The following is a 27,644-nucleotide window of genomic DNA, read 5'->3' as shown; positions in this document are numbered from 1 at the left end:
GTGACCCGGAAAGTTTAGTCACTCACCTGGGAGGGGAGCGCACTTCCGGCTTCTGCACCTGAGCCTAGATGAGAGGGCGGGGCCTAGAGGGGGCGGGGCCGCGCCGCGGACGCACCTGTAACGGGAACCCAATCCTACAATCCGAAGGCATAAAAAGAAGTGTAAGCGCGCAGGTGTAAAAGGGGCCTCTCACCTGCACTGCAGGTACACCTGTAGAATTGTCCAGGTGTGGAAACACAGGGCATGGAAACATCGGTGTGTGAAGCACTCCTGTCTTGGGCAGACCGGGATGGGGAGCCTCTAAGGAAAAAACACCTATGTGGCACACACCTGCATGAGAGCTTAGGTGTAAAGAAGACATCTGCACGGATCTGTAAGAACGCCGAGGGACACATCTGCCTTGAAACACATCTATTTGGAGTATAGCTGAATGGAAGCCTGCCTGTGGGGAAAACAGCTGTAGAGAACACACCTGCATGTTAAATACCTGGCTGAGGCACTGTGGCGCGGGGCACATCTGTTTTGGGAATGCATCTGCATGGCTCACCTATGAAATGAACAAGATTTGCAGGAGGAATTGCCCTGTGGAAAGACATTAGAAACACCTGTACAAGACACACCTGCATTGAAGTGCGCCTGTAGGGGACCCCGTTATATGAAAAAGCCTCATATGGATGGATATTTAAATGGAATACACCTGTGGTGGTGGAGGCTGTGTAACGCATTCCTGGGTGGAGGAATACCTGTTGAGACACATACCTATGAGGTGGAGGAAACAACCTTGCAGGAGGGACAGCTGCGTAGAACTGAGCTCATGTGAGAGGGAGATCTGAGCACGCCTGCGTGGGGCACTCTAACAGAAGCACATCTGAGGGGGGCTCGTGTGTACTGAGGTCCATCTGTCAAGGATGCACCTGTGAGAAACCGTTTGTTTGGGACATCTCTGTGGGAAAATATCTGTATCCCCCTATGTTGCAGGGCACCTGCAAGGGCCATCTGTGAATGAAAACGTCTGTGAAGAGACCCTCTATAAGAGGCTTTGTCTGGAACACACCTGTTAGAGCACACCTATCTGGGCATATTGCCAGGGAGCCATATTGCCCTCTCGGCTGTATCTTTGGATCAAGGACGATGGTGATAAGACGACCTCATCCTGCGGACTCTACAGTGAAGAGTTATGGTTAAGGGAAAATTAATCCCTTCCAGGTCATAGATCAACGATGGGTAAGAATCCCAGGTCTAGTTAAATCTCTGCTTTACCCCTTCCTGGGCATATGGACTGGGGTGAGCGGCTTAACCTCCTATTTCCTCATCCGTGAAGTGCGAAAGCCAGTCCCACCTACGTTTTAGGGTTTTAGAGAAGACGACGCGAGAAGTGAGTAAAAGACCAGGCTTATACAACGCAATGAATCAACGTTAGCTATTATTATTATTCGCTGTCAAAAGGCCTGGGCGCCCCTCCCCCTAATGGTGAATCGAGAAACTGCGCCCGAAACTAGTGGGAGGGACCTTCGGCAGGTGCACAGAGAGCGACAGACTGGGGCCCCGCCTCCAATTACGCGTCCTTATCCCCAACCGCGCCTGGGACTCCTCCCCAGGCAGGTCCAGAGAGAGCAATTTTCTCGGTGTCCGGATCAGGTCCGGGCCACTTTAAGACTTCCTGGAGAGCCAGGAGCCGCGGGGCCGAAGGCTGCCCTGGGTCAGTGGGGAGGCCCCGCCTAGGTGGGTGGGAGAGGCGGGACGGGCGGGCGCAGCTTTTGCGGCTCTGGCCAATAGGAAACCGACTTTGAAGCCGCCCGGCGCGTTGATCTTCCGTTTCCCAGGCTGAGTGGAACCGAGAAAGGAGGCGCACGGGCGGGATGACAGCACGGCTAGATATTGTGCTTCAGTGGCCGCGTAGGGAATGTGATTGGAGCGGGCGGGCTGTTGCAGGCCTAGATGGCGCGGAGTTGGTCCTTGAGAACGTCTAGGAAAAAAGAGAACTTTAGTTCCTGATGAAAATTAGTAGAGGCAGGAGGTCAAGTGGAAAGGGATTACGTAACCCAGTCCTCGAGATCTCCTTACCTCGCCTCCTTGGGCAGAGGGTAAAGTGAGGCACGTAGAAAAGGAGCTACGAAACCAGACGTGAGATATTGCTCTCTCCAGCCACTCCATTTCCAGAATGAATGTGGTGTTCCCTGCTGTTGCTGCTGCTGCTGCTAAGTCGCTTCAGTCGTGTCCGACTCTGTGCGACCCCATAGACGGCAGCCCACCAGGCTTCCCCGTCCCTGGGATTCTCCAGGCAAGAACACTGGAGTGGTTTGCCATTTCCTTCTCCAATTCATGAAAGTAAAAAGTGAAAGTCGTGTCCGACTCTTAGCGACCCCATGGACTGCAGCCTACCAGGCTCCTCCGTCCATGGATTTTCCAGGCAAGAGTACTGGAGTGGGGTGCCATTGCCTTCTCCGGTGGTGCTCCCTCGGTTGTGCTAATACCCGGGCATCCCTGACCCTCCCCCCTCCAGCTCCGCCCTCAGCCCCCTCCCCCCAAAGCGGGTCGGGGGAGGAGAAGCAAGTTCTGGGGCGGGCGGCGACGGCTAGCAGTCACCGCCTCCTACAAGTGCCGGAGCACGGCAGGCAGCGCGGAGGCTGCAGTGGCAGTGGCCGCGGAGCTGGCCCTGCGGGGCCCCGGGGGGGGAGGGGGAGCCGTCAAGCCCCCGTTGAGGCCGCCGCTGCCGGGCCTCCCCTCCCCCCCGGGCTGGCGCCATGCGGGGGGGCCCGGGCGAGGCCGAGCGGCGTCAGCGCTGGGGTCGCCTCTTCGAAGAGCTGGACAGTAACAAGGATGGTCGCGTGGACATCCGCGAGTTGCGCCAGGGACTGGCCCGGCTGGGCGGGGGCGATCCGGACCGCGGCGCCCAACAGGTACCCCCGCTGGGATACTCCTCCTGGTGCGCTGCGCTGGGCCCAGCTGGCGCCGGGTAATCTGAGCCCCTGAATGGAGCGCCGGGAGTCGCCCGTGACAGCCTGTGCTGGACTCCAGGACCCGTGCCTACCTTGAGCGTCCCTGTCTCTTTGCCCGTGCCCGCTCGTGTCCGGGCCTGACGGGATCTCTCAAGACAGGACAACCGAGGCCCCAGGCCTGCAGTTCAGGCTGCCAAACCCGTCCCCCTCCTCCTTCTGGGTGGAGGATGTCTGCCCGGGAATGGGGCCACGTGCGCTTTTCTGCCCACTGCCCAGGACACACCCTCCTCTGAACTCTTTGCACAACCCAGAGACATGGCCTGCACCCACCTACAGGAAACATGCCCTCCCTTCCCTCCTACCCGGCTCTGGGCACCCACTACTCTCCCAGGCAGCTGCCCCAGACTGTATGTTTACATTCCCTTCCCTGTCCTTTCTAGGACTTGGCTCAATGCCCCAAGTTGTCCCAGCCAAGGACCCAATCCTATCTGAGGCTGCCCTCAGCTGGGGATGCTCCTATCCAAGCAGGAACTTGACCCCAATCCCTCTACACCTGAAGACCCAGATGCCACTGGACTGTGTCCATAGCACCCTGAAACCTCCAATCACCCTCCCACTTTACAGATGGGTAAACAGAGGCCCAGCGGATGCTCAGTGTGGTTGTGACCTTGCTACCACGTTGCCCAGCGCCGTCTCCAGTGAGAGCTCTTGAAACTGCCATGCGGACAAGTTCTTATAAGAGACAGCTGGAAGGACAGGCTTGCAGAAACAAAGAGCCCAGGTCCACCTGTCTACTTCCCAGCTCTGTAACCTTGGACAAGTTACTTGACCTTGACGAGCCTCATTTTGCTCGCCAAGAAAGTTGGACAACTGCTGTCCACTGTACAGACCTACCATGGCCTTGGGCATCTTGTTGAGGGGAGAGCTGATGGCAGAGTGATGGGCCCAGGCTCCTGGGACATAAGCTTGTCATGCCCCACATTGTGGGAGTAGCTTAGAGGAGCTCTCTCTGACCTTTCTCCCCTGCCAGGGCATCTCCCCTGAGGGTGACACTGACCCAGATGGTGGCCTTGACCTGGAGGAGTTTATCCTCTACCTGCAGGAGCGGGAGCAGCGCCTTCTACTTCTGTTCCACAGTCTGGACCGGAATCAGGATGGTAAGGCCCAGGGATGGGGCTGTGGGGGCCCTGGAGACCCCAATGGGGTTAGAACTGGCAGTGCCAGGAGGAAGGGGGGAGGGCCGCTTCTCCCTGATGACTCACAGGCTATTTCGGGAGCTTTCCTCACCCTCAGCTAGGTGCTTCTGGGCCCAGCAGGCCTATCCCACCTCCTTTTCCTAATGGGGTGGGACCCTATTATTTATTAGTGTTATTTGTGATGCAAAGATTCCCCTCCCCACATTGCTCCTGGATTCCCTGTGAGACAGAGCCACCCCCATCGCATTTTCTGGATGTCCAGTGTGGCCTCAACTCCCTGTGGCATGGGGACCCCAATAATTACTCCTGGACTTAATCCTTCATTCAGCAAATGCAAGTCCCTCCCAATATGAACCAATTCCACCTCTCTGATCCCAGTGGGTCAAGGGCCCCTCCCTGCAACCTTGCCACACACCTCACCTTGGGTTTCTGCATGCCCTAGTCTTGTTAGACATCCCCAGTCCAAGCTATTATGGTCCTCTGACTCAGGGTCCCCCCCTCGGCCCCCCTCCCCAGGTCAGATTGACGTCTCTGAGATCCAGCAGAGTTTCCGAGCCCTAGGTATTTCCATCTCGCTGGAACAGGCAGAGAAAATCCTGCACAGGTGAGTGGTTGGGTCCACAATCCCAGGTAACTCAGATCCCAGAGACCCCCTCAGCCACCTCAAGCCTCTGAACCCTGGACCCAATACCAGGGAGGGAGTGGATCTGAGATCTTGGGCTAGTTGCTTTCCTGCTCGGAGCCTCAGTGTGCCCCTCTGTAAAACGGGGGGCCTCGCAGTGCCAAGGAGCTCAGTCTCCTCCCCAAACCAACCAGAATCTCTCACCTCCCTCAACTCACCTCCCAGCCCCAGGCACTGATTCTGTCCCACCTGTTGCCCCTCCCCCCACCAGCATGGACCGTGATGGCACCATGACCATTGACTGGCAGGAGTGGCGTGACCACTTCCTGTTGCATTCGCTGGAGAACGTGGAAGATGTGCTGTATTTCTGGAAGCATTCCACGGTGAGGTGGGGGTGACGATCCCAGCCTGGTGGTTGGGACCTCTCTTTCCCAGGGCATAGGGGCTGGGGCTGGATCAGCACTCTAGTGGGAGGAACCACTGGGAGCAGCCTGAGGGTGAGGTTCTGCTCTCTGCTTCCTTCATCTGGGACTCTGGGGACTGATGGGAGCCCTTCAGACTTACTGCTGGGCTTTGGGGAGGTAGGCAAGAGAGGGCTCACCAGATGGGGCATCTGGTCTCCCACCCTCTACCCACGCAGCTCTCCTTCTGCTGGTTTCTAGTTCTGCCCAATAAAGAATTCTGCTGCTGAAAAGACAAGTTAGGAAGCCACTGTTTTTGGAGGGTCTGATGAGATCCATTAGAAATTGAGGGAAGAAGTGCTCTGGATTGTCATTTCTGGGGTCGGAATCCCTGAGTGATGCTTCTGATAGGATCTGATGGCATCTGGAGGGGATCCATCCTTGGGATCTGCTAAGAATCTCTTGAGAGATCCAGAGATTCCCACCCTGGGAGACCTATGAGGGGTTTGGTTAAGAAGTCCACAAGTGGAGATGCTAGAGGACAGATGATCTTTGTGGGGGACACCCCTGGGGATCAGGGGGAGACCCCAGGAGAGAGCCACTGGGCTCCTGATATGGGAAGCCCCTGGTAGGATCTTGTGTGGCCCTGCAGGAATCTTCTGGAATCCTTATGTAAGAGACCCTTGGGTAGAATCCTGCAGAGGGATTTCATTGGCTCTGGAGGGATCTTTATGGAGCAGAGGCTTGAATAGGAGGCTTTGATGGGATTTGGTGGAGGTCCCCAGGAAGGACGTTACCTTTCATGGAGACTGTGGGGCTAGGTCGGGTAGGGATCCGAGAGAGATCTCTTGGATTGGTGGCCTCTCTGGGTATCCTGGAATTCATGGGGGAGACACCCCAGTTTAGAGCAGAGTCACCTCTCCCCAGCCCCAGTGGGTCATGACACCCCCAGCCTCTGCATCCCCAGGTCCTGGATATTGGTGAGTGCCTGACTGTCCCGGATGAGTTCTCGGAGCAGGAGAAGCTGACTGGCATGTGGTGGAAGCAGCTGGTGGCGGGCGCGGTGGCGGGGGCTGTGTCCCGAACAGGCACAGCCCCTCTGGACCGCCTCAAGGTCTTCATGCAGGTGAGAGGCCCTGGAGAGACCCACCCCCTCCTTTCCCAGGCCTGGACCCCTGGAAGGGACCCCAAAGCCACCTTGTCTCCCCCCACCCAGGTCCATGCCTCTAAGACCAACCGGCTGAACATCCTGGGGGGCCTCCGGAGCATGATCCAAGAGGGGGGCGTGCACTCCCTGTGGCGTGGCAACGGGATTAATGTGCTCAAGATTGCACCTGAGTCGGCAATCAAGTTCATGGCCTATGAGCAGGTGGGGGCAGGTGTGGGGAGGCATGGATTGTAGACATGGGGTCTGCAGGATTGGCCTGGGAGTGGGGGAATGTCTGCGGGCCCCTGGGAGTGGGCATCGGTTCCCCTACGGGATGCCCCCAGCAGGACAGCAGAGGGGAACTTCAAGCCCACGGAAGGCTAAGCCCTGAGGTCCCGCCACCTCTGTGTCTCCTTCTCAGATCAAGCGGGCCATCCGGGGGCAACAGGAGACACTGCATGTGCAGGAGCGCTTTGTGGCTGGCTCCCTGGCTGGTGCCACAGCCCAAACCATCATCTACCCCATGGAGGTGAGGAGGAGCCCTGGCAGAGACCTCGTTGCACTGTGGGAGGTCTGCAATCACCATTTCACTCCAAGGTGTGAAGTGGGATGATCCACTTCACACTGATCCACTAAGCATTGGGTGATCACTTTGTCTCTTCCTGATTCAGACTCAGTACAGCAATGCTGTTTCTTGTGTAGCTGGTCTGCATATCACAGTTTGATATGTGATTTCTGGAGACAGTAGTGGTTTGTTGGTTTGTTGTTGTTCAGTCGCTCAGCTCAGTCATATCTGACACTGCAACCCCATGGACTGAAGCACACCAGGCTGCCCTGTCCTTCACTATCTCCAGTTTGCTCAAACTCATGTACATTGAGTCAATGATGCCATCCAACCATGTCATCCTCTGGATGAGAAGGGCCCCCTTCTCCTCCTGCGCTCAGTCATTCCAGCATCAGGGTCTTTTCCAGTGAGTTGATTCTTCACATCAGGTGGCCAAAGTACTGGAGCTTCAGCATCAGTCCTTCCAATGAATAATCAGGGTTGATTTCCTTCAGGATTGGCTGGTTTGATCAATGTTGGTTTAACCGTTTAGATAACAGTTGTAGGGGGCAGCCATTGATGGCTATGCCTCCTCTAAGGATCCTGGTTTCCAGGATGCTTGTCCCCAAGGGAATCATTTCCAAGTGAAACCGTTTTTGGAGAAATCATTTCAAGTTTCAGGTTGTACCAGGCATCAGTTAGGATTGTGAGTGATAGAAAACCTAAATCACATAAATGAAGTCCAGAGGTGAGCAGTTCAGGGATGGTATAGTGGCTTCAGAGTGTTGGAGAACAAGACTCTATCTTGTTCTACCACCGCAGCATGTAGCATCCTCCTTATGGACCAAAATGGCTGCTTGTGCTCCAGTTACAGCAACCACATTCCAGCCAAGAAGGAAAAACAAAGGAAGGAACACCTCCGTGACCTTAAGGATGCTTTCTGACAGCCTGGCATCCTTCTTCACCTTCATCAGCTAGGACTCAGTCACATGGCCACACACCTAGGGAAGCTGAGAAATGTAGTCTATATTTCTAGAAGCTGTGTACTTGCTGAAAATAACAGATTCTATTGCTAAGAGAGAAGATAACAAGATATTGGGAGACAGTTAGCAGTGGGTGCCACATGCAACCCTGATAGATGTAACAGTTTGTGGGTATAGAGTTTGGAGGCAGAAGATAGATTCTAGAGGAAGTGATTCTTTTAATTCAGTTATTCTCAGGGTGTCTCCACCCAGCTGTCTTCATTCCTGGATGTTGTGATTCCAAAGGCAGCTTTTCCAGGGATAACCGGGTTCTCCCTAGGTGCTGAAGACACGGCTGACCCTTCGCCGGACGGGCCAGTACAAGGGACTGCTGGACTGCGCGTGGCAGATCCTGGAGAGAGAAGGGCCCCGTGCCTTCTACCGTGGCTACCTGCCCAACGTTCTGGGCATCATCCCCTACGCGGGCATCGATCTGGCCGTCTACGAGGTCTGTGGCACTCCCTTCTCTGGGGTCTGCTCTCCCTGGGGGTCTGAATCAGTTGACCTCCATAGCTACAGGTGGAGAAGCAAAGCACCATGGGCCATGGGATCCTGGGGAACCTTTCCAGGCATTGCACCCCCATCGCCTGCCACTCTTCCACTTCCTACGATAAGAACCTTCCATCTGTAGTTTGGTCTTCCCAGGTCTCAGGACATGTGAAAGTTGGGGACCACTCCAGCTCAGAGAATCAAGGGAGCAGGCAAAGATGAACTAACACGCCTCTACCTCCAAGCCAATGTTTTCTTTAAGGCCTGCCCCTTTCGGTGTCCATCGCCACTATAAAATCCACACCCATGGTCAGCATCTTGGGACCTTTATCAGGAGAGGAAGGAGCCAGGAGTTTTTGCTGTTTCTCTTCCAGAGGCCTCATCCATTGCTTCTCCCTTCTCCTGGCAGGATCACCAGGTTCTCCCAATTACCACAGAAGTCCCCAGGCATCCCTGCCCCAGTGTTTGTATCCAGCCCAGTTCCCTAGGTGGGCAGCCTGTCCAGTTGCCAACTCAAAAGGGCCCTGGGCTTGGTTGAATGCTTTGCTGTTGCCATCTTGAATTTTTTTTTCTTTTTATTTACTTATTTGTTTTTGGCTGCACTGGGTCTCCATCACTGCACTCAGGCCTTCTCTAGTTGAGGCATGCGAGGGCTACTCTCTAGTTGCGGTGCACAGGTTTCTCACTGCCGTGGCTTCTCTTGTTGCAGAGCACAGGCTCCAGGGGGCGTGGGCTTCGGGGGTTATGGCACTTGAGCTCTAGATCTCAGGCTCAGTAGTTGTGGCTCACGGGCTTAGTTGCCCTGTGACAGGTGGGATCTTCCCGGACCAGGATCAAACTCATGTCCTTTGCACTGGCAGGTGGGCTCTTAACCTCTGGACCCCCAGGAAAGTCCCATCTTAAAATTTTCAGTAATCTTTGAACAGGGGTCCTCCCTTATTTTTATTTCACACTGGGTCCCACAAATGACATAACTGGTCTGATCTGAGATCCCCCATACATGCCAACCCTACCTGCTGGACCAGCACCCAGCATCTACATAAATAGCCAAATGAGATAAAGCTTCACTCATTCGCTCATTCATGTGTTGGTTTAGCCACTGTCTCCTAAGCATCCATAAGTGCCTGGCACTGTGCTGGCTGCTGCATCCGAGGTGGTTGTTCAGTTGCCAAATCGCGTCCAACTCTCTGTGACCCCTGCAGCACACCAGGCTTCCCTGTCCTTCACTATCTCCCTGAGCTTGCTCAAACTCACGTCCATTGAGTCAGTGATGCCATCCAACCATCTCATCCTCTGTCGCCCCCTTCTCCTCTTGCCCTCCATCTTTCCCAGCATCAGGGTCTTTTCCAGTGAATCAGCTCTTTGCATCAGGTGACCAAAGTATTGGAGCTTCAGCACCAGTCCTTCCGATGCATGCATTCAAAGAGTACAACATAATTCTTGTCCTCCTGGGACGCCCCTCCAGTGAACAAAGAAGGCAGTAAACCAGCAAATAAATAGTTTCAGATCCTGAAAAGTTCTCAGAAGACAACAAAGAGAATGTGTAATCAAAAGTAGCTGTGGGCAGGAGGGGGGCATTGCTGGGAATGCCTCTGAGAGGTGGTGATGGAGTGATGGGCTGAATATATATCAAAAGAGTGTGAACAAAGCAGAGGGCACAGCAATGCCAAGGGCCAGACACAGGAATGAATTTGGTCTCTTGGAGGAGTGAAAGTCTCTCTTTTTTCTATTACAGCTTATTACAATATATAGAATGTAGTTCCCTGTGCTATACAGTAGAAACTTGTTGTTTATTTTATATACTGTAGTTTGTGTCTATGGGACTTCCCTGTAGCTCAGATGGTAAAGAATCTGCCTGCATTGCAGGAGACCTACGTTTGATGCCTGGATCAGGAAGATCCCTTGGAGAAGGAAATGGCAACCCGCTCCAGTATTCTTGCCTGGAGAATTCCACAGACAGAGGAGCCTGGTGGGCTACAGTCCATGGGGTTGCAAAAAGTCAGACACAACTGAGCTACTGACACACACAAACAGTTTGTATCTGCTAATTCCAAGCTCCAAAATTATCCCTCCCGCCTCACTTTTCCCTTTTGGTAACCATGAGTGTTTTTTCTGTGTCTGGAGCCTTGTTTCTGTTTCACAGATAAGTTCATTTGTATAGTATTTTAGATTCCACATACAAGTGATATCATATGGTATTTGTCTTTCCCTGACTTACTTCACTTAGTATGATCATCTCTAGGTCCATCCATGATGCTGGAAATGGCATTATGGCATCCTTTTTTATGGCTGACTAGTAGTCCATTGCATGTAAGTACCACATCTTATATGGTACTTATTTAAGTAAGCACTTATATGGTCAATGGACATTTAAGTTGTTGCCCTGTCTCAACTATTGTGAATAGTGGTGCATATATCTTAGTTGTGTCCAGATATATGCCCAGGAGTGGGATTGCTGGATCAAAGGGCATCTCTATTTTTTAAGGAACCTCCATACTGTTTTCCACAGTAGCTGTACCAATTTATATTCCCTCCAAAAGTGTAGGAGGGTTCCCTTTTCTCCACACCCTCTCCAGCATTTATTATTTGTAGACTCTTTAATGATGGCCAGTCTGACCAGTGTGAGGTGATACCTCCCTGTGGTTTTGATTTACATTTCTCCAATAATTAGCAACATTGAGCATCTTTTCACGTTCCCATGGGCCTTCTAAATGTCTTCTTTGGAGAAATGTCTTTTTAGGTCTGCCCATTTTTTGATTAGATTGGTTGGTTGTTTTGCTGTTGAAGAGTGGCAGTCCTGAGTGGCCGGATGGAGCTGGCATCAGCAAGGACTCAAAGATCACGAGTTTGGGTTTCTCCCAAAGGTGATAGGAAGCCATTAAGACTCCTGAGCAGAAATAAGACACAGCCTTATTTCATTCATTCTTCACCCCAAAAGTGATTTCAGAGGTCTAAGTAGTTTGAGAAGCCCTGTGCCCTCTTGACATTTCAAGATCTTAATTAGTCTCTTAAAGACTCTGAGAAGTCCTGTAGAAACATGATTTACTTTTTTTTTTTCACTTTAAAACATGTTTTATTTCCTTTTTTATACTTTAACTTTATTCACAGTTATTAATATATCTTTGAAATTCTAAGCCTCTGATTTTAACATCTAAAATTTTTAATTATTTTATCTCATTTTCCTTAGTTAGATTTACTCTTTTTTAAGTGCAGTGTTGGCCATTGGCCATTCTTATCCAGGTATCAAAACCTCTTTTTAACAGAACTGCTCTTAAAAACTCATTAAACACCTAGTTGGCTAATGCAGCTCTAGCCCCAAAGTCAGTATAGTAAACACTTCTCATTTGCCCCTTCCACACCCAGACCAGACATCACCAATCCATTACCACACTTGAGTCTCTCTCAACACAGTTCTGGGAAGCCATTAGCAATGGATTAAGACTGACTCAGGAAATGCAATTTATGAGCCTTTCCAGTCCCAAGGTCAGAAAAAAGATCCTGGACTTACAGAGGCCTCACAGAAGGCTTCAGAAAGGATTGGCCAAGAGCATAGCTCTGGACTTGGGGGTGACTCTGAATGCTGATTGTCACCTTTATCTTGTGGCTTTGGGCAAGTAACTTCCCTTGAGCCTCAGTTTCTCATCAGTGAAATGGGGATAGTAATTGTTATTTAGTCATCAGTCATGTCTGACTCTTTGCAACTCTACGGACTGTAGCCTGCCAGGTTCTCTGTCCATGGAATTTCCCAGGCAAGAATACTGCAGTGGATTGCCATTTCTTTTTCCGGGGACCTTCCCGACCCAGGGATCAAACCCACATTTCCTGATTGGCAGGGGGATTCTTTACTGAGCCACCAGAGAAACCCATAAAATAGGTCTAATTGGGCTAAAATCAAGGTGTCAGCAAGGCTTCTTTCCTTTAGGAGGCTCTAGGAGAGAATCCGTTTTCTTAGATTTTCCAGTTTCTGATGGTCCACGTTCATTGGCTCATGGCCCCTTCTCCATATTGAAGGTCAGCAACATGGCCTCTTCCCCCACCTCGTGTCTCTCTCTCATGTCTGTTTCTGTCATCACTTCTCCTTCTCTGACTTTTAGAAGGAGACTTGTGATGACATCAGGCCCACTTGAAAGCTCTAGCATAATCTCCCACCTCCAGATCTTTAACTTAATCCTATTTGCAAAGTCCCTCTTGCCAAGGAAGGTATCCTATTCACAGATTCCAGGGATTAGGGGAGGAACAATAGGGGGCCATTATTCCACATACCAGAAAGGGTCTGTGTGAGTGTGCACAGTTGCATCTGACTCTTTGCGACCCCATGGACTGTAGGCCACCAGGCTCCTCTGTCCATGGGATTTTCCAGGCAAGAGTACTGGAATGGGTAGCCATTCCCTTCTCCCCGGAATCTTCCCCACCCAGGGATCAAACTCAGGTCTCCCATATTGCAGGCAGATCCTTTACCATCTGAGTCATCAGGGAAGCCCAGAAAGAGTCTAGGTAAGGTTTTTTGTTTGTTTTTTGTCCCCATGGTGCAGCAGGAATGTGGGATCTTAGTTCCCCCACTAGGGATGGAATCCAGGCCCCCTACATTAGAAGTGCTCAGTCTTAACCACCAGACCACCAGGGAAGTCCCCTTTAGGTGAAGTCTAAGCAAGAGCCTGCTTGGCTAAGACCAGCTGTCACAGGATACAGAAGCCAGCCAGCAGGGTTCTGGTTTCACCTAGCTCCAACCCACCCTCCTTCCTTCTCCACTCCTCCCAGACCCTGAAGAACCGGTGGCTCCAGCAGTATAGCCACGATTCAGCTGACCCGGGCATCCTCGTCCTCCTGGCCTGTGGCACCATCTCCAGCACGTGCGGCCAGATAGCCAGCTACCCACTGGCCCTGGTCCGGACCCGCATGCAGGCCCAAGGTGAGGCCTGGGTGGGACAAGGAGACATGAAAGGTCTCACAACTCGGGCCCATCTCCCCATCCCCCAGCTCCTCCTCCTGAGAAGGCAGAGTCCCAGGCTGGGATCCTCCTGGAATTTGGATTGGCCTTGACTCAAGCCCTGACTTTTCTCTGGGCCTCAGTTTACCCTTTTGTGACGCTGGAACGGGAGCCCTTTATCCTAAGCAGGAGAACAGACACGGTCAGTACTGGGTGAGCATCCCAGCGATCTCAGTTGGGAGGCAAGCTTTCTGGGCTGGTTCTTTGAGTTCTAATTTGCAAGGCTGGGTTACAGCCAGGCCAGGGAGCAACAGCGCCAGGCTACAGGCTACAGTTGTTCTATTCTGTTTCTCTGGATTGTTTTTTTGAGGTTATTTTTCTTTTTTCTCCCCCCTACTATCCCTCAATCTTTTTTTTTTTTTTTTTTTTTTGAGAATTTCTACGGGGATTTTAGCATTTGTGTGTTGGGATTTTTGCCAGGGGTTATCCGCCCATAACACATATGTAGTCTCCCAACCCTCAAAGGGCTTCCAGGCTGGAGAGGAAGGTGCTGAATAAATCATCCCAAAATTAAGTATGGATTTAGGGTTGAATGAAGGGGAGGGGAAAAAGCCAGACTCGGACTTGGGGCACCAAGGAGGGTTCCCCTGAAGAGCTGGTTTGGGATGGAGAATGGAAGGATGAGTCAGAGTTTAGCTGAGAGAAGAAGGAAGGGATGGAGCTCCAGGAGGAGGACACTTCTGTGTCCTCTCCCACCTCCCCTTCCACACATATCTGCTCTGCTTCTCATCATCCCCAAATGGGGCCCTCCAGATTGGGGTGAAACGTTGAGCAGCCAAGTCCAAGGCCAGTAGAAGCCCCAACTTGGAGTCGTAGGTTCCACTGTTAGTCCCTCTTACTGCAATGACTACCTGGCCCAGCCCTGGTGGGGGTGGTGGGGAAAGAGGGGGAAGTGAGAGGGGGACCTCTGGCCTTACCTGACCTCCCCACCCCTCCCCAGCCTCCATTGAGGGAGCCCCCCAGCTCTCCATGCTGGGTCTCCTCCGTCACATCCTATCCCAGGAGGGCGTGCGGGGCCTTTACCGGGGCATTGCCCCCAACTTCATGAAGGTTATCCCTGCTGTGAGCATCTCCTATGTGGTCTACGAGAACATGAAGCAGGCCCTGGGGGTCACGTCCAGGTGAGGGACCCAGAACCCACCCTCCACCCCCAGATCCCTCACCTCAATCATGATGTCCCCCCACACCTGGGCCACTGGAGACCGACAAGACAGCCAGTGGATCCCAGGTCCTCCCCCCACCCTACCATTCAAACCACAGGATCCCCGTACTTCATCCACTGGGTCCTGCGTCCCCACACTCCAGCCACTGGATCCCACGTTTCCCTGTCCTCTCACCCCCGTCCTGAGTGCTGGACCTTCATGTCTTAACCACTGGATCCCCCACAAGCCAGCTAATGGATCCTGACACCCCAACCACAGCAGCACCGACCCAGTATCTAACCGCAACCCCCAACCAGCTGCCTCAGGCACCGGATCCAGTGTCCTCAGGCATTGCTGGATCCTAGATCCCCAGCCCTAAACTGGTGGATCCTAGATCCTCTGCTTCGAGTCCTGGATCTCCAAGCTCAACCACTGGACTCTGGATCTCAAGAAACCTCAGCCACGGTATCCTGACAATGCGAGGCCTAGATCCTGGGACCCCATCCACTGGATCCTGAATCCTCTCCCTCCAACCACTGGATTCCTGAATCCCTTTACCTCAACACAGGGTCCCAGATCCCGCTGCTTCAACTCCCCGATCCCCACATTTCAAGCATCATTCCCTCGACACCCCCAACCATGGACACCAGATTCCCAAGCCCTGATCTGCCAGATCCTCACTCCTCAAACCACAATCTCGAGAACCCAATGGCAGAGGAGCGGTTCCAGGTGACTACGACTGTAGGACCCCAGACCGCAGGCACTGGACATTGAAACTCCACCCATAAGAGGCAGACCCTGCCACCTCTAGGCACTGGATGCCAACCCCTTAACCCCTGACCTCTGACCTGAACCCTCCCAGGCACTGGACCTTGAAAGCTCAGAGCCCCCAGCTAGCTCCCACTAGGCCAGTCAGCACCCTGGATCCCACACGCCCCTGTTCCAGACACACACCAGAGCCCTTCCCCCATGGCACAAACCCCACAGTCTATGGAGCCTGCAGGAAGCCCAGGTTCCAGGCTCCCGGCTTGACAACCTACAGGATGTGCCCACAGTCCTGACACAGCTGATGCTGGCAAGGGGAGGAGATATCCCTCCCAGGCCCTCCACAGATGCTGGACCCCCAGCCCCCTAGCATGGACATGCCCCTAGGCCTGGGGCAGGGGCAGGGTTGGGCGAAAGGTGCGCTCAAATGCTCCTCCAGCACTCTGCTGGTCTCACACCCTCTTCCCACCTATAGGCTGATTACAACCCCCAGAGCCTGGCTCCCTCTCTCTTAGGGCCGGCAAGCAGGCAATCTGAAGCTGGGAACACATGAAGGGGACCCCATATGCACACACACCCCAGCACGGCCGGCCCCTCCCCGGGCTTCAGAGTTGGAAACCAGGAGCAACAAACCAAGGATGCAAAACAAAGCCCCAACCCCCTAAGCCCCCAAATTCACTCCAGGTCTATTTTTGTACCAGAGAGGAGTTGACAACCCATCCCCCCTACTTACCCCAGCCCCCCACCCTGTACATTCTGCACTTTATATTTGGATGCTGAGCTTAGTATCATTGGGGAACCCCCTCTCTCCATTCCTTCCAAGTCCTTGGGGAACCCCATTCAAGGACTGTGAAAGAGGAACTGGGATGTTTGGGGGATGGGAGGACCCGCTCCCCCAACGCTTCCACCTCCTCCACCTACACTGCGCCCCACCTCCCTGCCTGTGCCCTGCCTGTGTGTGTGATTTCAAAGGAAAAGAACAAAGGAATACATTTTCTAAGCTCTTTCATTGTGGTTTTTACTGAAAGGGGGTGGGTGCATGTGGGAGCACCTCTAACTACTCACAGGGAAGACACATGGGTTGTCATCCATCATTCACGGAGACCAGGAAATGACTCCATGAGCCTCAGTTTCCACATCTGTAAAGTGGGTGCAGGGGCAAGTCCACATTCAAGAGCCCTCCTAATTTGTCCTGTATGTTTTTCTAATTACACAAGTGTGTCCTTTTCCTTGGGCTGCTGTAAAAAGTTATCAAAAACAAGGGGCTTAAAACAACGAGAAAATTAAATATTTTTCTATTGTGGTACAATACATGTTACATAAAATTTACCCTTTTAACCAATTTTAAGTGTACAGTTTTATGACATTAAGTACATTATATTGTCACGCAACCATCCCCACCATCCGTCTCGAGGACTTTCTCATCTTCCCAAACTGAAACTCTGTCCCCATTAAACACTCACTCCCCATCCCCTCCCCCAGCCCCTGGGCCCACCATCTACTTCCTGTCTCCAGATTTGACTCCTCTGGGACCTCCTAGAACTGGAATCATGCAATTATTTGCCCTTTTCTGTCTGGTTTATTTCACTGGGCATCATGTCCTCAAGGTTCATCCGTGTTGTAGCAGGTGTTAGAATCTCCTTCCTTCTTAAGGCTGAGTAATATTCTATTTTAGGGCTTCCCTAGTGGCTCAGTGGTAAAGAATCCACCTGCCAATGTAGGAGACGCAGGTTCTATCCCTGGGTCGGGAAGATCCCCTGAAGAAGGAGATGGCAACCCACTCTAGTATTGTTGCCTGGGAAATCCCACGGACAGAGGAGCCTGGCCGGCTACAGTCCATGGGGTCGCAAAAGTGTAGGGCACCACTTAGCGATTAAACAATGACAACAGCAAGCGTAGTCGAGGAGATGGTAATGTTTGAATAAAGAGTTTTAAATGGTGAGGAAGGGAGCCATGGGGATGCCTAGGGAAACAGCATCCCAGGCAGAGGGCACAGCAGGTGCAAAGGTCCCTGGGCAGCATCATGCCTGGTGTGTTGGAGGAACAGCGAGGAGACCTGTTTGCAGCAGAGTGAGCAAGTGGGAGAGAGGGAGAAGGGGAGGGCTGGGAGGGGATGGGGCAAGTAGAGCAGGACTTTGTGGGCTGTGGGGAGGACTTGGGCGGGTAGGTGGAAGCCCTGGAAGGCTATGCGCAGAGGAAGGGTGGGCCCTGACTCAGGTACTCATGCGCGCCCTCTGGTGGCTGCTGCAGGGAGGACAGACTTTAAACCGTTAGGTCTGGAGCTGGGGGAACAGGGGTGCAGGCCACTGCCCTAGTCCAGGTAAGTGACAATGGGCTGGACCAAGGTGGTAGCCATGTACATGATAAGAAGCAGTCGGATTCTCGATATACTTTGGAGATTAAGCCCACAGGATGTAGTGACAGACGGCGCAAGAGAGAAAAGGAGGAATCAAGGATGATATCGGGGGTTTTGATCAATTTGGACAATGGAGATGCTCCCAACAGAGACTCTCACTGGATCCTATTGACAACGCTGTGTGGTAGAGTCAATCATGAATTCCAATCTCCAGATGGGGAAACTGCAGCTCAGAGAAGTAAAGCAGGTACCCCAAGGTCACACAGCAAGAAGAGTCTGAGATGGAATCCAAACTCGGGGCCATCTGACTCCAAACCTCTGCCAGTGTCACTTCAGGGACTGACGGTGTGCCTCTCTCTTGGAACTCTAAAGACTTCCCCTTCTCCCCCACTTCCATCTCCTGTTGACGTGAGGATGAAAGGCAGTGTGTCAGTTTCCTGTGGCTGCTGTAACAAAAGACCACGAACTTAGTGGCTTAAAACAATACATTGTTGTGGAGGTCAGAAGCCTGACATGGAGCTCACTGGGCTAAAATTAAGCTGTCAGCAAGGCTGGCCTCTTCTGGAAGCTCCAGGGGAGAATCTGCTGACTGGCCTTTTCCAGCTTCTAAAAAGACCACCTGCATTCCATGGCTCGTGGCCTTCTTCCTCCATCCTCAAAGTCAGCAACAGCCTGTGGAGTCTTTCTCACCTCCAATCCCTCTAACGCTGACCCTTCTGCCTCCCTTTTCCCTGTTGAAGAACTTGCGAGATTACATTGAGCCCCTGCGGTGAATCCAGAGTCATCTTTCCATCTCCTCATCAACTGATTAATAATCTGAATTCTATCTGCAAACTTAATCCACTCCCTCTCCCTTATATTGCCACGTGACATAACATGTTCGTGGGTTTACAGCGATTGGGATCTGGACCTCTGGTAGGGGTGGGGAGGAGACACTCACTCTGTCTACCATATGCAGTGAGGTCACAAGGACCACTGTGACCTCATCATCCCCTGGGGCCCAAATTTACAAAGCACCCCTCCCACACAGTTGCTGGATGGGCCAACCTCTGGCCAGAGATTTGAACCCGAGTGTCCTGACCCTCCAGCTATGATGGGAGCCCAACCAGAGCAAACTCAGAAGCCCAGCTCGCGGGTCCAGACCCTGTTTAAGAGGGTCAAGGCCTTCTTCACCAAAACTGGTCCCCCACCCCCACCCCCAGCCCCCTCCCGGAATCTGGGCTGTACCCACGTGTACGGGTACGTGTTTGGGCACCTGGGGGAAAGAGAACCGGAGCATTCCCCATCGCAGCAGGTGAGTTTGGCAAACCACAGGCCCTGAAGAACCTGCAGCTGGAACTGCAGAGGGAGAAGGTCACCCTGCCCGCCCACTCTGTATGCCCCGCTCCCCTCCAGGCCAGCCTGGGTGGACTGCCACCTGGAAGCTGTGGGGACCAGGGCAAGCCTTGGACTGGAGCCGAGGGGGAGGGGAGGTTCTAGAGATGTGTCAGGAAAAAGACCTCCAGCCTGGATGAGTGTGGGTGGGAGCTGGGTCTGTCCTGCAGGTGCTGGACACAGGGGAGCAGCTGATGGTCCCCGTGGATGTCCTGGAAGTGGATAATGAGGGAGCCTTGTGGAAGTTCCTCCTCTCGGGAGCCATGGCTGGGGCAGTGTCTCGCACAGGCACGGCCCCTCTGGACCGTGCCAAGGTGTACATGCAGGTGTGTGGGGACCATGGCGCTGGGGCCATTGGGGTGGGGATGGATGGAAGTGGAGCTGATGGAGTTCAGGGAGGGGGTGAGTATGTAAATCAGAAAGAGGGACAAGGGTGGGGTTGGGAGCAGAGTTGGAGTTAGAAGGGGGCAGGACTTCCCCTAGTCTGACAGTGGTTAGGACTCCGTGCTCCCACTGCAGGAGGCACAGGTTTGATCCCTGGTCAGGGCTTCCCAGCTGGCGCTAGTGGTAAAGTACCCACCTGCCAATGCAGGAGACATAAGAGAAGCGGTTCAGTCCCTGGGTTGGGAAGATCCCCAGGAGAAGGAAGTGGCAACCTGCTTCAGTATTCTTGCCTGGAGAATCCCATGGACAGCTGGCGGGCTATAAGCCACAGGGTTGTAAAGAGTCAGACACGACTGAAGCGACTTAGCAGGGAATGAAGGTCCCACATACCAAAAAAAAAAAAAAAGATGGGGCTGAGTGGAGATGAGGTGAAGGGCTCCTCAGAGGGCTGACAGGGGCTCCATATTTCCAGGTCTACTCCTCCAAGAAGAATTTCATGAATCTGCTGGGAGGTCTCCGGAGCCTGATCCAGGAAGGGGGCATCCGTTCACTCTGGAGGGGCAACGGTATCAATGTGCTCAAAATTGCCCCGGAGTACGCCATCAAGTTCTCTGTCTTCGAACAGGTGGGGGTGAGGGGATATCTACTTTCCCCAGCCCCACCCTCAAGCCGTCACCTCTCTGGTACCCACGGCCCCCTAAAGCCCAGATTTTTATCCAAAACATACGTAAAAAAAAAATTTTACGTATTTTTGGCTGTGCTGGGTCTTCATTGCTGTGCATGGGCTTTCTCTAGTAGCGGTGAGTGGAGGCTCCTCTTTGCCTTCTCTAGTTGTGGTGTGCAGACTGCTCATTTTGGTGGCTTCTCTTATCGCAGAGTAAGGGCTCTGGGGCTCTTGTTGCAGAGTAAGCCCCATCTAGGGCATGGGGCCTCAGTAGTTGCGGCTCCCAGGCTCCTCGGGGCTCGTGAGCACAGGCTCAGTAGTTGTGGTGCCTGGGCTTAGTTGCCCCGAGGCATGTGGGATCTTCCCGCATCAGGGATCAACCGCCATCTCCTGCACTGGCAGGCAAATTCTTTACCACTGAGCCACCAGAGAAGCCCCCAAGACATATTTTAATACTCCAGGTCCCACACCTCTTCCCCTGGGTGAGTTTCAGGAAGGAAAGGAGGCTAATTCTCACATTCCTCTTTCCCATCCCAGTGTAAAAACTACTTCTGTGGAGTGCACGAGTCCCCACCCTTTCAGGAACGTCTCCTTGCTGGCTCTCTGGCTGTGGCCACTTCCCAGACGCTCATCAACCCCATGGAGGTAAGAGTATCTGCCCCATAGAAGATGAAACAAGATGATTGGGTGGCAGCTGCTATGGCTTCCTCCTTCCCTGCCCCCTCCTCCTCTTTATGTAAGACATATCAAAGTTGTATTCCAGATGGCTTACCCAGTCATCTCAACACTACTTACTGAATGGGTCCTCTCCTCTCCATCACCAATGACCCAAGATGCCACCACTGTAATTTACTAAATTCCTATATGCACGCATGCTCAGTTGCTTCAGTCGTGTCCGACTCCTTTCGACCCCGAGGACTGTAGCCTGCCAGGATCCTCTGTCCGTGGGGATTCTCCAGGCAGGAATACTTCGCAGGGGTAGATCCCCCTCCAAGGGATCTTCCCGACCCAGGGATTGAACCTGCAGCTTCTGCACTGCAGGCGGATTCTCTGCTGCTGAGCCACTGGGGAAGCCCCAAATTCCTATATGTGTTGGTATGTTTGTTTTGGTGGGGTTCGTTTGTTTTGTTGCCATATCACTGGACACAAGGGATCTTTAGTTTCCTCACCAGAGATGGAACCTGTGCCCCCTGCAGTGGAAGCTGGACCACTGGACCGCCAGGGACGTCCCTGGGTTTACTTCTGACCTTTCTCTTCTTGGGTTCAATCCCTAAGTCAGGAAGTTCCCCTGGAGAAGGGAATGAAAACCCACTCCAGTATTCTTGCCTGGAGAATCCCCCTGGACAGAGAAACCTGGTGGGCTACAGCCCATTAGGTCGCAAAGAGTTGGACATGACTGAGCAACTAACACTTTCACTTTTTCTCTTCTTGTCACTTGGGTTCTCTTCATGCACTTCTAATTTTTTTTTTTAATTTTAAATGATCTTCTAATTTTTTTTTAATGAGTAGACTTTATTTTGTAGCACAGTTTAAAGTTTACAGGAAAATTAGGTAAAAAGGGCAAGAGCATTCCCATATATATCTTGGCTTACATACGAAGTTTCCACTATCATTAACAACTTGAATTTGGGTGGTACCTTGGTTACAACTGATGAACCAATATTGATACATTATTATTAACTAAAGCCCATGGTTGACATCAGGGTTCACTCTTGGCGTTGTGACTTGCTATGGGTTTTGACAAACGTATGACACGCAGCCACCATAATAGCGTCACACAGAAAAATTCCACTGCCCTAATAAGTCATTGTACTACACGTATTCACCTCTCCCTCTTTCCTCCAGTCCCTAACAACCACTGATCACGTTACTGTCTATGTAGTTTTGCCCCTTTTTTTTCTTTTGGCGGCACCCCGTTGGCATATGTTCAACAAGGTATTAAACCCTTGCCCCCTGCATTGGCTTAGGGTCTTAACCACTGGACGCCCAGGGAAGTCCCAGCCCAGTCTTTCATTTTTGAGGCTTGATATTATGTCTTATTATTCCCCATTCCTTCTCTTACTGGTTTTTCAGGCTATTCTCCATTGATTTCTTTTTCCTTTTAAAACGTTAGAAGTAATCTGCCTTGTTCAGAAAACAAAATCACACACTGGTATTTGTTTTTTACTCACTGACTCTAAACTCAAATGAGTTTAGATATTATTGCCATCTGGTGGCTCAGATAGTAAAGAATCTGCCTGCAGTACAGGAGATCCAAATTTGATCCCTGGGTTGGGAAGATCCCCTGGAGGAAGCAATGGCAACCCACTTCAGTATTCTTGCCTGGAGAATTTCATGGACAGAAGAGCCTGGCGGACTACAGTCCATGGGGTTGCAAAGAGTCAGACATGACTGAGTGACTAACATTTTCATTTTCACTTTCTATACAATATTGGGTCTACATATCCAAGAATACATCCATTTATTTGGTCAAGTCTCCTTTTTCATCCCCTAAACGGTCTTTTAAAGCTTTCTTCATATAATTCTTGCCCTTGTCTGGTTGAGTTTCTTCATATTTTTACTTCTGAAATATAGCTGATTTATAGTGTTGTGTTAATTTCTCCTGTATGGCAAGGTGATTCAGTCATACATATACTATCTTTAATAAATACATTAATGAAAAAATATACCTTTTCCATTAAGATTTATTAAAGGATATTGAATATAGTTCCTTGTGCTATACAGTAGAAGTAGAACCTTCTTTACCTTTCTATATATTAGTTTGCACCTGTGAAGTATTTTTATTTTGATGGTTACATAACAAATCACCACACTCAGGAGCTTTTAAAATGATACAGATTTATTATCTCATTGTTTCCGTGGGTCATGTCTGGGCACTGACTAGTCGGGTCCTCAGTTCAGGATTTGATCAGGTGGAAATCAAGGTGTCAGTCGGTGGGGCTACCAATGGACCCATCTGAGGCGTGGGTGTCCTCTGCCAAACTCCCTGGTTGTTACCAGCATTCAGCTTCTTACGGCTGTAGACTGAGTCCTCAACTCCTGGAGGCCACCCACTGTTCCCTGCCCTGCGGTCCTCTCCGTAACAGTTTGTTTGAGACCAACCCTAGGGAACTCCCTGGCGGTGTAATGGTTAGGATTCCACACTTTTTTCACTGCCATGGACCTGAGTTCAGTCTCTGGTTGGGGAACTAAGATCCTGTGAGCCGAGAAGTATGGCCAAGATATAAAAAACCAATCCAGGAGTGTTTCTGATCCTTCTATCTCTTCTTCAGACTCTTTTAAAGGGCTCACCTGATTGAGTCAGACCCACTCAGGATGATTTCTCTTGATTAACTTAAGTCAACTGGTGACACAGGAAGCTCACCTCTGTGATGACCGAGATGGATGGGATGGGGGGCAGGTGGGAGGGAGATCCAAGAGGGAGGGAATATATGTACATATAAAGCTGATTCACTTCACTGTACAGCAGAAACTAAGGCAACATTGTAAAGCAATTACATGCCAATTAAAAAAATCTAAAAAATAAATAAAGTTAACTGGTTAGGGGCTTTATTATATCTGCAGAATCTCTCTGCCTTTGTCCTTTGTGTACCCTGATCCAAGAGAGTCACAGTCCATCATGCTCACAGGTGTAGACCATTTTCAAGGGCAAAGGAGGCCATTAAACAGAGCAAGTGTATAATGGGGACAGGAATCATGGGGACCACCTGAGAATTTTGCCTACCACAAACGGTGTGCTGTCTTTTGCACAGCTGTTGAGTTGCCAACATTTTGATGTTGGGCATTTCATAAAAACTTCAGTTTCTGGCTTCTTTGGGAAAACTGGCAGATCTGCCTACCTGGGGTCCAGGTAGGGCGAGTTTGGCTGGGTTAGGGCTGCTGCAGTCCCCACCCAGCTCACATCACTTCTCTCATCCTTTTTTTTTTTTTTTTAGTTTTATTTTCTTGGCTGTATCTTACATCACGCAGGATCTTAGTTCCCCGTGTGTGCATGTTAAGTCGCTTCAGTTGTATCTGACTCTATTCGACCCCATGGATTGTAGTCTACCCGGCTCTTATGTCCATGGGATTCTCCAGGCAAGAATACTGAAGCAGGTTGCCATTTCCTTCTCCAGGAGATCTTCCTGACCCAGGGATTGAACCTGCATCTCTTATGTCTCCTGTGTTGGCAGCCAGGTTCTTTACCACTAGCGCCACCTGGGAAGCCCCCTTAGTTCCCCAACCAGGAGTCAAACCTGTGCCCCCTGCAGTGGAAGCATGGACTCTTAACCACTGAACTGCCGAGGAAGTCCCTCCCTCACCCTTTGGGTTGAGAGCACTTACAGGCCAAAGCAGCTGGGTTTGAAACCCAGCTATGTGCATTCTTGAGCAGCTGCCTCCTGTGCTGGAGGGTCATTGAGGCGATTAGCTCAAATAAGCTGCCTTACTCCTCATCCTCCCCAGGTGCTGAAGACGCGGCTGACCCTGCGGCGGACCGGCCAGTACAAGGGGCTGCTGGACTGCGCCAGGCAGATCCTGGAGCAGGAGGGCACCCGCGCCCTTTACCGTGGGTACCTCCCCAACATGCTTGGCATCATCCCGTATGCCTGCACCGACCTGGCCGTCTATGAGGTGGGGGTCTCACAGAGGGGTTGGCAGGGGCGGTGTGAACCCAGGCCCGTGGAGAGCTTCCTCCTGGCCTTCTTCTCTCCTAGATGCTCAACTGTCTCTGGCTGAAATCAGGCAGGGACATGAAGGACCCTAGTGGCTTGGTCAGTCTGTCGTCTGTGACACTGTCCACCACCTGTGGACAGATGGCCAGTTACCCGCTGACTTTGGTGCGCACCAGGATGCAAGCCCAAGGTCAGCTTGGCCCTTTTAGCAACCTCGCATACCACGACCCCTTGCCTCTACTCTCTGAACTTTCTCATGACCCCCCGAAACACACACAAACTGACTCCCAGACTCTCCATATCTGATCTTGCCCATTTCTGCTGACTCCTGAACCCACCCAAATTTACACTCACCCCCAAACCTGATCCCAGTCCCTTCAATTAACCCTACATATCACTAAAATGAACACCCAGCTCCCAAAGGACTCCCACAAACCTCCTTGAATGTGACTCAGGCCTCCATATTGATCTCAAGACATATAGTCCCCAATGACCCCCCAACTTGTCCAAATCAGACTCAGGCCTCACCTGGTGCCAAAAGGCAAATGGTTCCTAAATTTTCGAAAACTGACACCTAGACATTCCCAAACTCATAACCACCTCCCCAACATCCTGGGAACTCCCCAAATGTGCCTCCCACAAATGGGCTCTCAAACCCCTAAACAAATCCTCAAATACCCAAATAGGTTTTTAGCTCACCACCTTAATCTTGAAAATGTCCCCAAACTCCCCCTTAGCACACTGCAAAGCTCTAGCAGATCTTTGTTGTTGTTCAGTCGGTAAGTTGTATCCGACTCTTTGTGACCCCATGGACTGCAGCCTGCCAGGATTCCCTGTCCTTCACTATCTCCTGGAGTTTGCTCAAACTCATGTCTGTTGAGTTGGTGATGCCATCCAACCATCTCAGCCTCTGTTGCCTCCTCCTCCTCCCGCCCTCAATCTTTCCCAGCATCAGCGTTTTTTCCAACGAGTTAGTCAAAGTACTGGAGCTTCAGCTTTAGCATGAGTCCTTCCAATGAATATTGAAGTTGCAATGTTTTCTAAGATGTTCCCTAAAACAAATCCTGAAAATTTCTCACTCTCCATAAACTGACCAACTTCCTCTAAAAGGCTTCCAAGCTTCTTTTCAGGTAACACCCCAGACCCTCTGCTCCTCACTTCAGTCCCCATCTCCCAACATTCCAGCTCCCCACTCTCCACCCACGCCCCTTGATGCCAAGTCATCTCTGGCCCAGGCCCTGAGCTTGCCTCTGTCCCCACAGACACTGTGGAGGGTTCAAACCCCACCATGTGTGGAGTCTTCCGGAGGATCCTGGCCCAGCAGGGCTGGCCAGGGCTGTACCGAGGCATGACCCCCACATTACTGAAGGTGCTGCCTGCAGGCGGCATCAGCTACGTGGTGTATGAAGCCATGAAGAAGACCCTGGGAGTATAAGTAGTGAACTAGGTGACATACCCTGGGCAGAAATGGAGGGGAAGATCCAGTGTCTCCTGGCCCCAAAGGGCCTTCCAGCCTCGGGACCAAGGGCAGACTTGTCAAGAGAAGCAGACTGGTTGCCTGGGTCAGAAGATTCCTGGTGCCTCCTCCCCAGTGGAGTCTGGACTCCAGTTTGGTTTGCTGCGACTTGTCCTGATTCCAGAGCAAAAGGGTGAACATGGAGACAACGAGGAATAAACAGATGGTTTCTGCTGGCCATGTCTGGAATATCTGGGTTCAGGAGGGCAGCTGGGGATCTGGATACTTGGGTCCTGTGAGGGGCGGGGGGGGGGGGGGGGGCGGGGAGCGGCGGGGAGGGCGGGCGGGAGTACCTTGGGCCTCTTAGTCTTGAACAGGAATTGGAAGCCTGGAAGATGCCTGGGTCCAGAAGATAAACTGAGGGCCTAGATCAGAGCTTAGAGCTCGGATCCAGGGACCTTATGTGAAGCCGGTGTAGGGTTTCGAATTAAGAGTCTAGGATCCCTCGGTCCTGGGAGGAAATCTAGACCCTTGAGTTGGTAGGAGAGCTGGTTCCATTTCTGGAAGAGAAGTAAGGACTCTAGATCCCTGGATGGAAAGAGGAGAGGGTATGAGAGGATCCCTGAGTTTCCTCTTGCTTTGGGGCCAACCCACCCCCGGAAGCACCCGTCTCCAAGGCCTCAAGCAGGCCACGTGCCTGGCTTACCCGGCCGGCCTCCGGGGACTCTAACCCAGACGTCAGGCTTGAATTCCTGCAGCCGGTGGCCAATGCCCACGTCGGCTGCCATTCAATCCGGTTCCGGCTAATCGCCTCCCGGCTTCTGGTGGCTGGCTCCGCCCCAATGCAGCGGCGCTTCCACTAGCTCCCACCAAAACGGGGCACCTCCATTTCCTTCATTGTCATTTGCCTAGGGTGAGGTCAGTCACCTTACACCCTCCCCCGCCACTCAGCCATTGGCTTAGACGACGGGACTAGAAAAGGATTCTGGTTAACGCTAAAGTAACTCAGTCCAAACGCAAGCGTATCACACTGACCTCGCCAGATTGGCTTAAATTAATTGCCAATCTCTGTAAAGACCGCCTTCCATGTGTACCCATTGGCTTGCGTACACGACGATCTCACTGGACGCCCACCCAGCCCGTTCAGAGAAGTCTTTCGCCAGACTCCTCCTTCCTGTCCGCTTGACTCTTAGGAGCCGTCAATCCGGTTCAGAAGCCGCCCCGCGATTCTGGAACTCCTGCTTCATTGGGCCTTCGGCCTCCTCCGATCGCCTCAATTTGCCCGCCCAAAGCCGTCAGCCCGCAGCCCATTGCTTCCCAGAGCTGTCGATCTCGCGGTACCTCCCGCCCACTGCCTCTCGCGGCACTCCGATTGGCCGCTCGCCTCCAGAGCCTGTGATTGGTGTCCCGGGAGGGGCGACCACCTCCCATTGGCGCGGCGGCGCCGTCCGTCAAGCCGGCGACCGGAGGGGGCGTCCCTCTCCGCCCCCCAACCCCCGCCCCC

At 52.2% G+C, this 27,644-nt stretch overlaps 1 protein-coding gene and 1 long non-coding RNA gene across 12 annotated transcripts; one reads left to right on the top strand and one right to left on the bottom strand.

Annotated features, from left to right (window-relative positions):
- Positions 1-70: 70 nt before the first annotated feature.
- Positions 71-26,378, top strand: SLC25A23 (solute carrier family 25 member 23). Of its 8 annotated transcripts, XM_027547443.1 has the most exons (13): positions 2,382-2,900; positions 3,970-4,096; positions 4,652-4,739; positions 5,029-5,140; positions 6,126-6,284; positions 6,375-6,527; positions 6,727-6,834; positions 8,152-8,319; positions 19,841-19,993; positions 20,570-20,677; positions 24,476-24,643; positions 24,727-24,874; positions 25,947-26,378. In XM_027547443.1, exons 1-13 carry the CDS (start codon positions 2,745-2,747, stop codon positions 26,117-26,119), a joined length of 1,821 nt encoding a protein of 606 aa, XP_027403244.1. In that variant the 5' UTR covers positions 2,382-2,744; the 3' UTR covers positions 26,120-26,378. The 8 variants fall into 8 exon arrangements, 7 of the variants coding, with proteins under 7 accessions (XP_027403249.1, XP_027403244.1, XP_027403245.1 ...); XM_027547444.1 differs by lacking the exon at positions 24,727-24,874 and having other exon boundaries at positions 2,384-2,900; positions 25,947-26,124; XR_003511934.1 differs by lacking the exons at positions 19,841-19,993; positions 20,570-20,677; positions 24,476-24,643; positions 24,727-24,874; positions 25,947-26,378 and adding exons at positions 13,119-13,269; positions 13,431-13,489; positions 14,288-14,468; positions 15,770-15,857 and having other exon boundaries at positions 2,582-2,900.
- Positions 1,407-27,564, bottom strand: LOC113895801. Of its 4 annotated transcripts, none has more exons than XR_003511936.1 (4): positions 26,847-27,564; positions 26,494-26,728; positions 26,141-26,314; positions 1,407-1,966 (listed from the first exon to the last, which is right to left on the bottom strand). It is a non-coding gene; the product is annotated as an uncharacterized LOC113895801 (long non-coding RNA). The 4 variants fall into 4 exon arrangements; XR_003511938.1 differs by lacking the exon at positions 1,407-1,966 and adding an exon at positions 15,845-16,492; XR_003511937.1 differs by lacking the exon at positions 1,407-1,966 and adding an exon at positions 17,073-18,056.
- Positions 27,565-27,644: the final 80 nt, after the last annotated feature.

The sequence above is a fragment of the Bos indicus x Bos taurus genome, chromosome 7, assembly GCF_003369695.1.
Source record: "Bos indicus x Bos taurus breed Angus x Brahman F1 hybrid chromosome 7, Bos_hybrid_MaternalHap_v2.0, whole genome shotgun sequence".
NCBI lineage: Eukaryota > Metazoa > Chordata > Mammalia > Artiodactyla > Bovidae > Bos > Bos indicus x Bos taurus.
Note: the sequence above shows the minus strand (reverse complement) of the source record. Positions and strands in the feature narration are given on the sequence as shown.

Bases quoted from the DNA above. Each gene is read 5' to 3' on its own strand.
- SLC25A23 (XM_027547443.1), top strand. From the start codon at position 2,745: ATGCGGGGGGGCCCGGGCGAGGCCGAGCGGCGTCAGCGCTGGGGTCGC. The intron at 6,285-6,374 runs GTGAGAGGCCCT...CCCCCCACCCAG, and splicing joins GCCTCAAGGTCTTCATGCAG to GTCCATGCCTCTAAGACCAA. The intron at 24,875-25,946 runs GTCAGCTTGGCC...CTGTCCCCACAG, and splicing joins CACCAGGATGCAAGCCCAAG to ACACTGTGGAGGGTTCAAAC.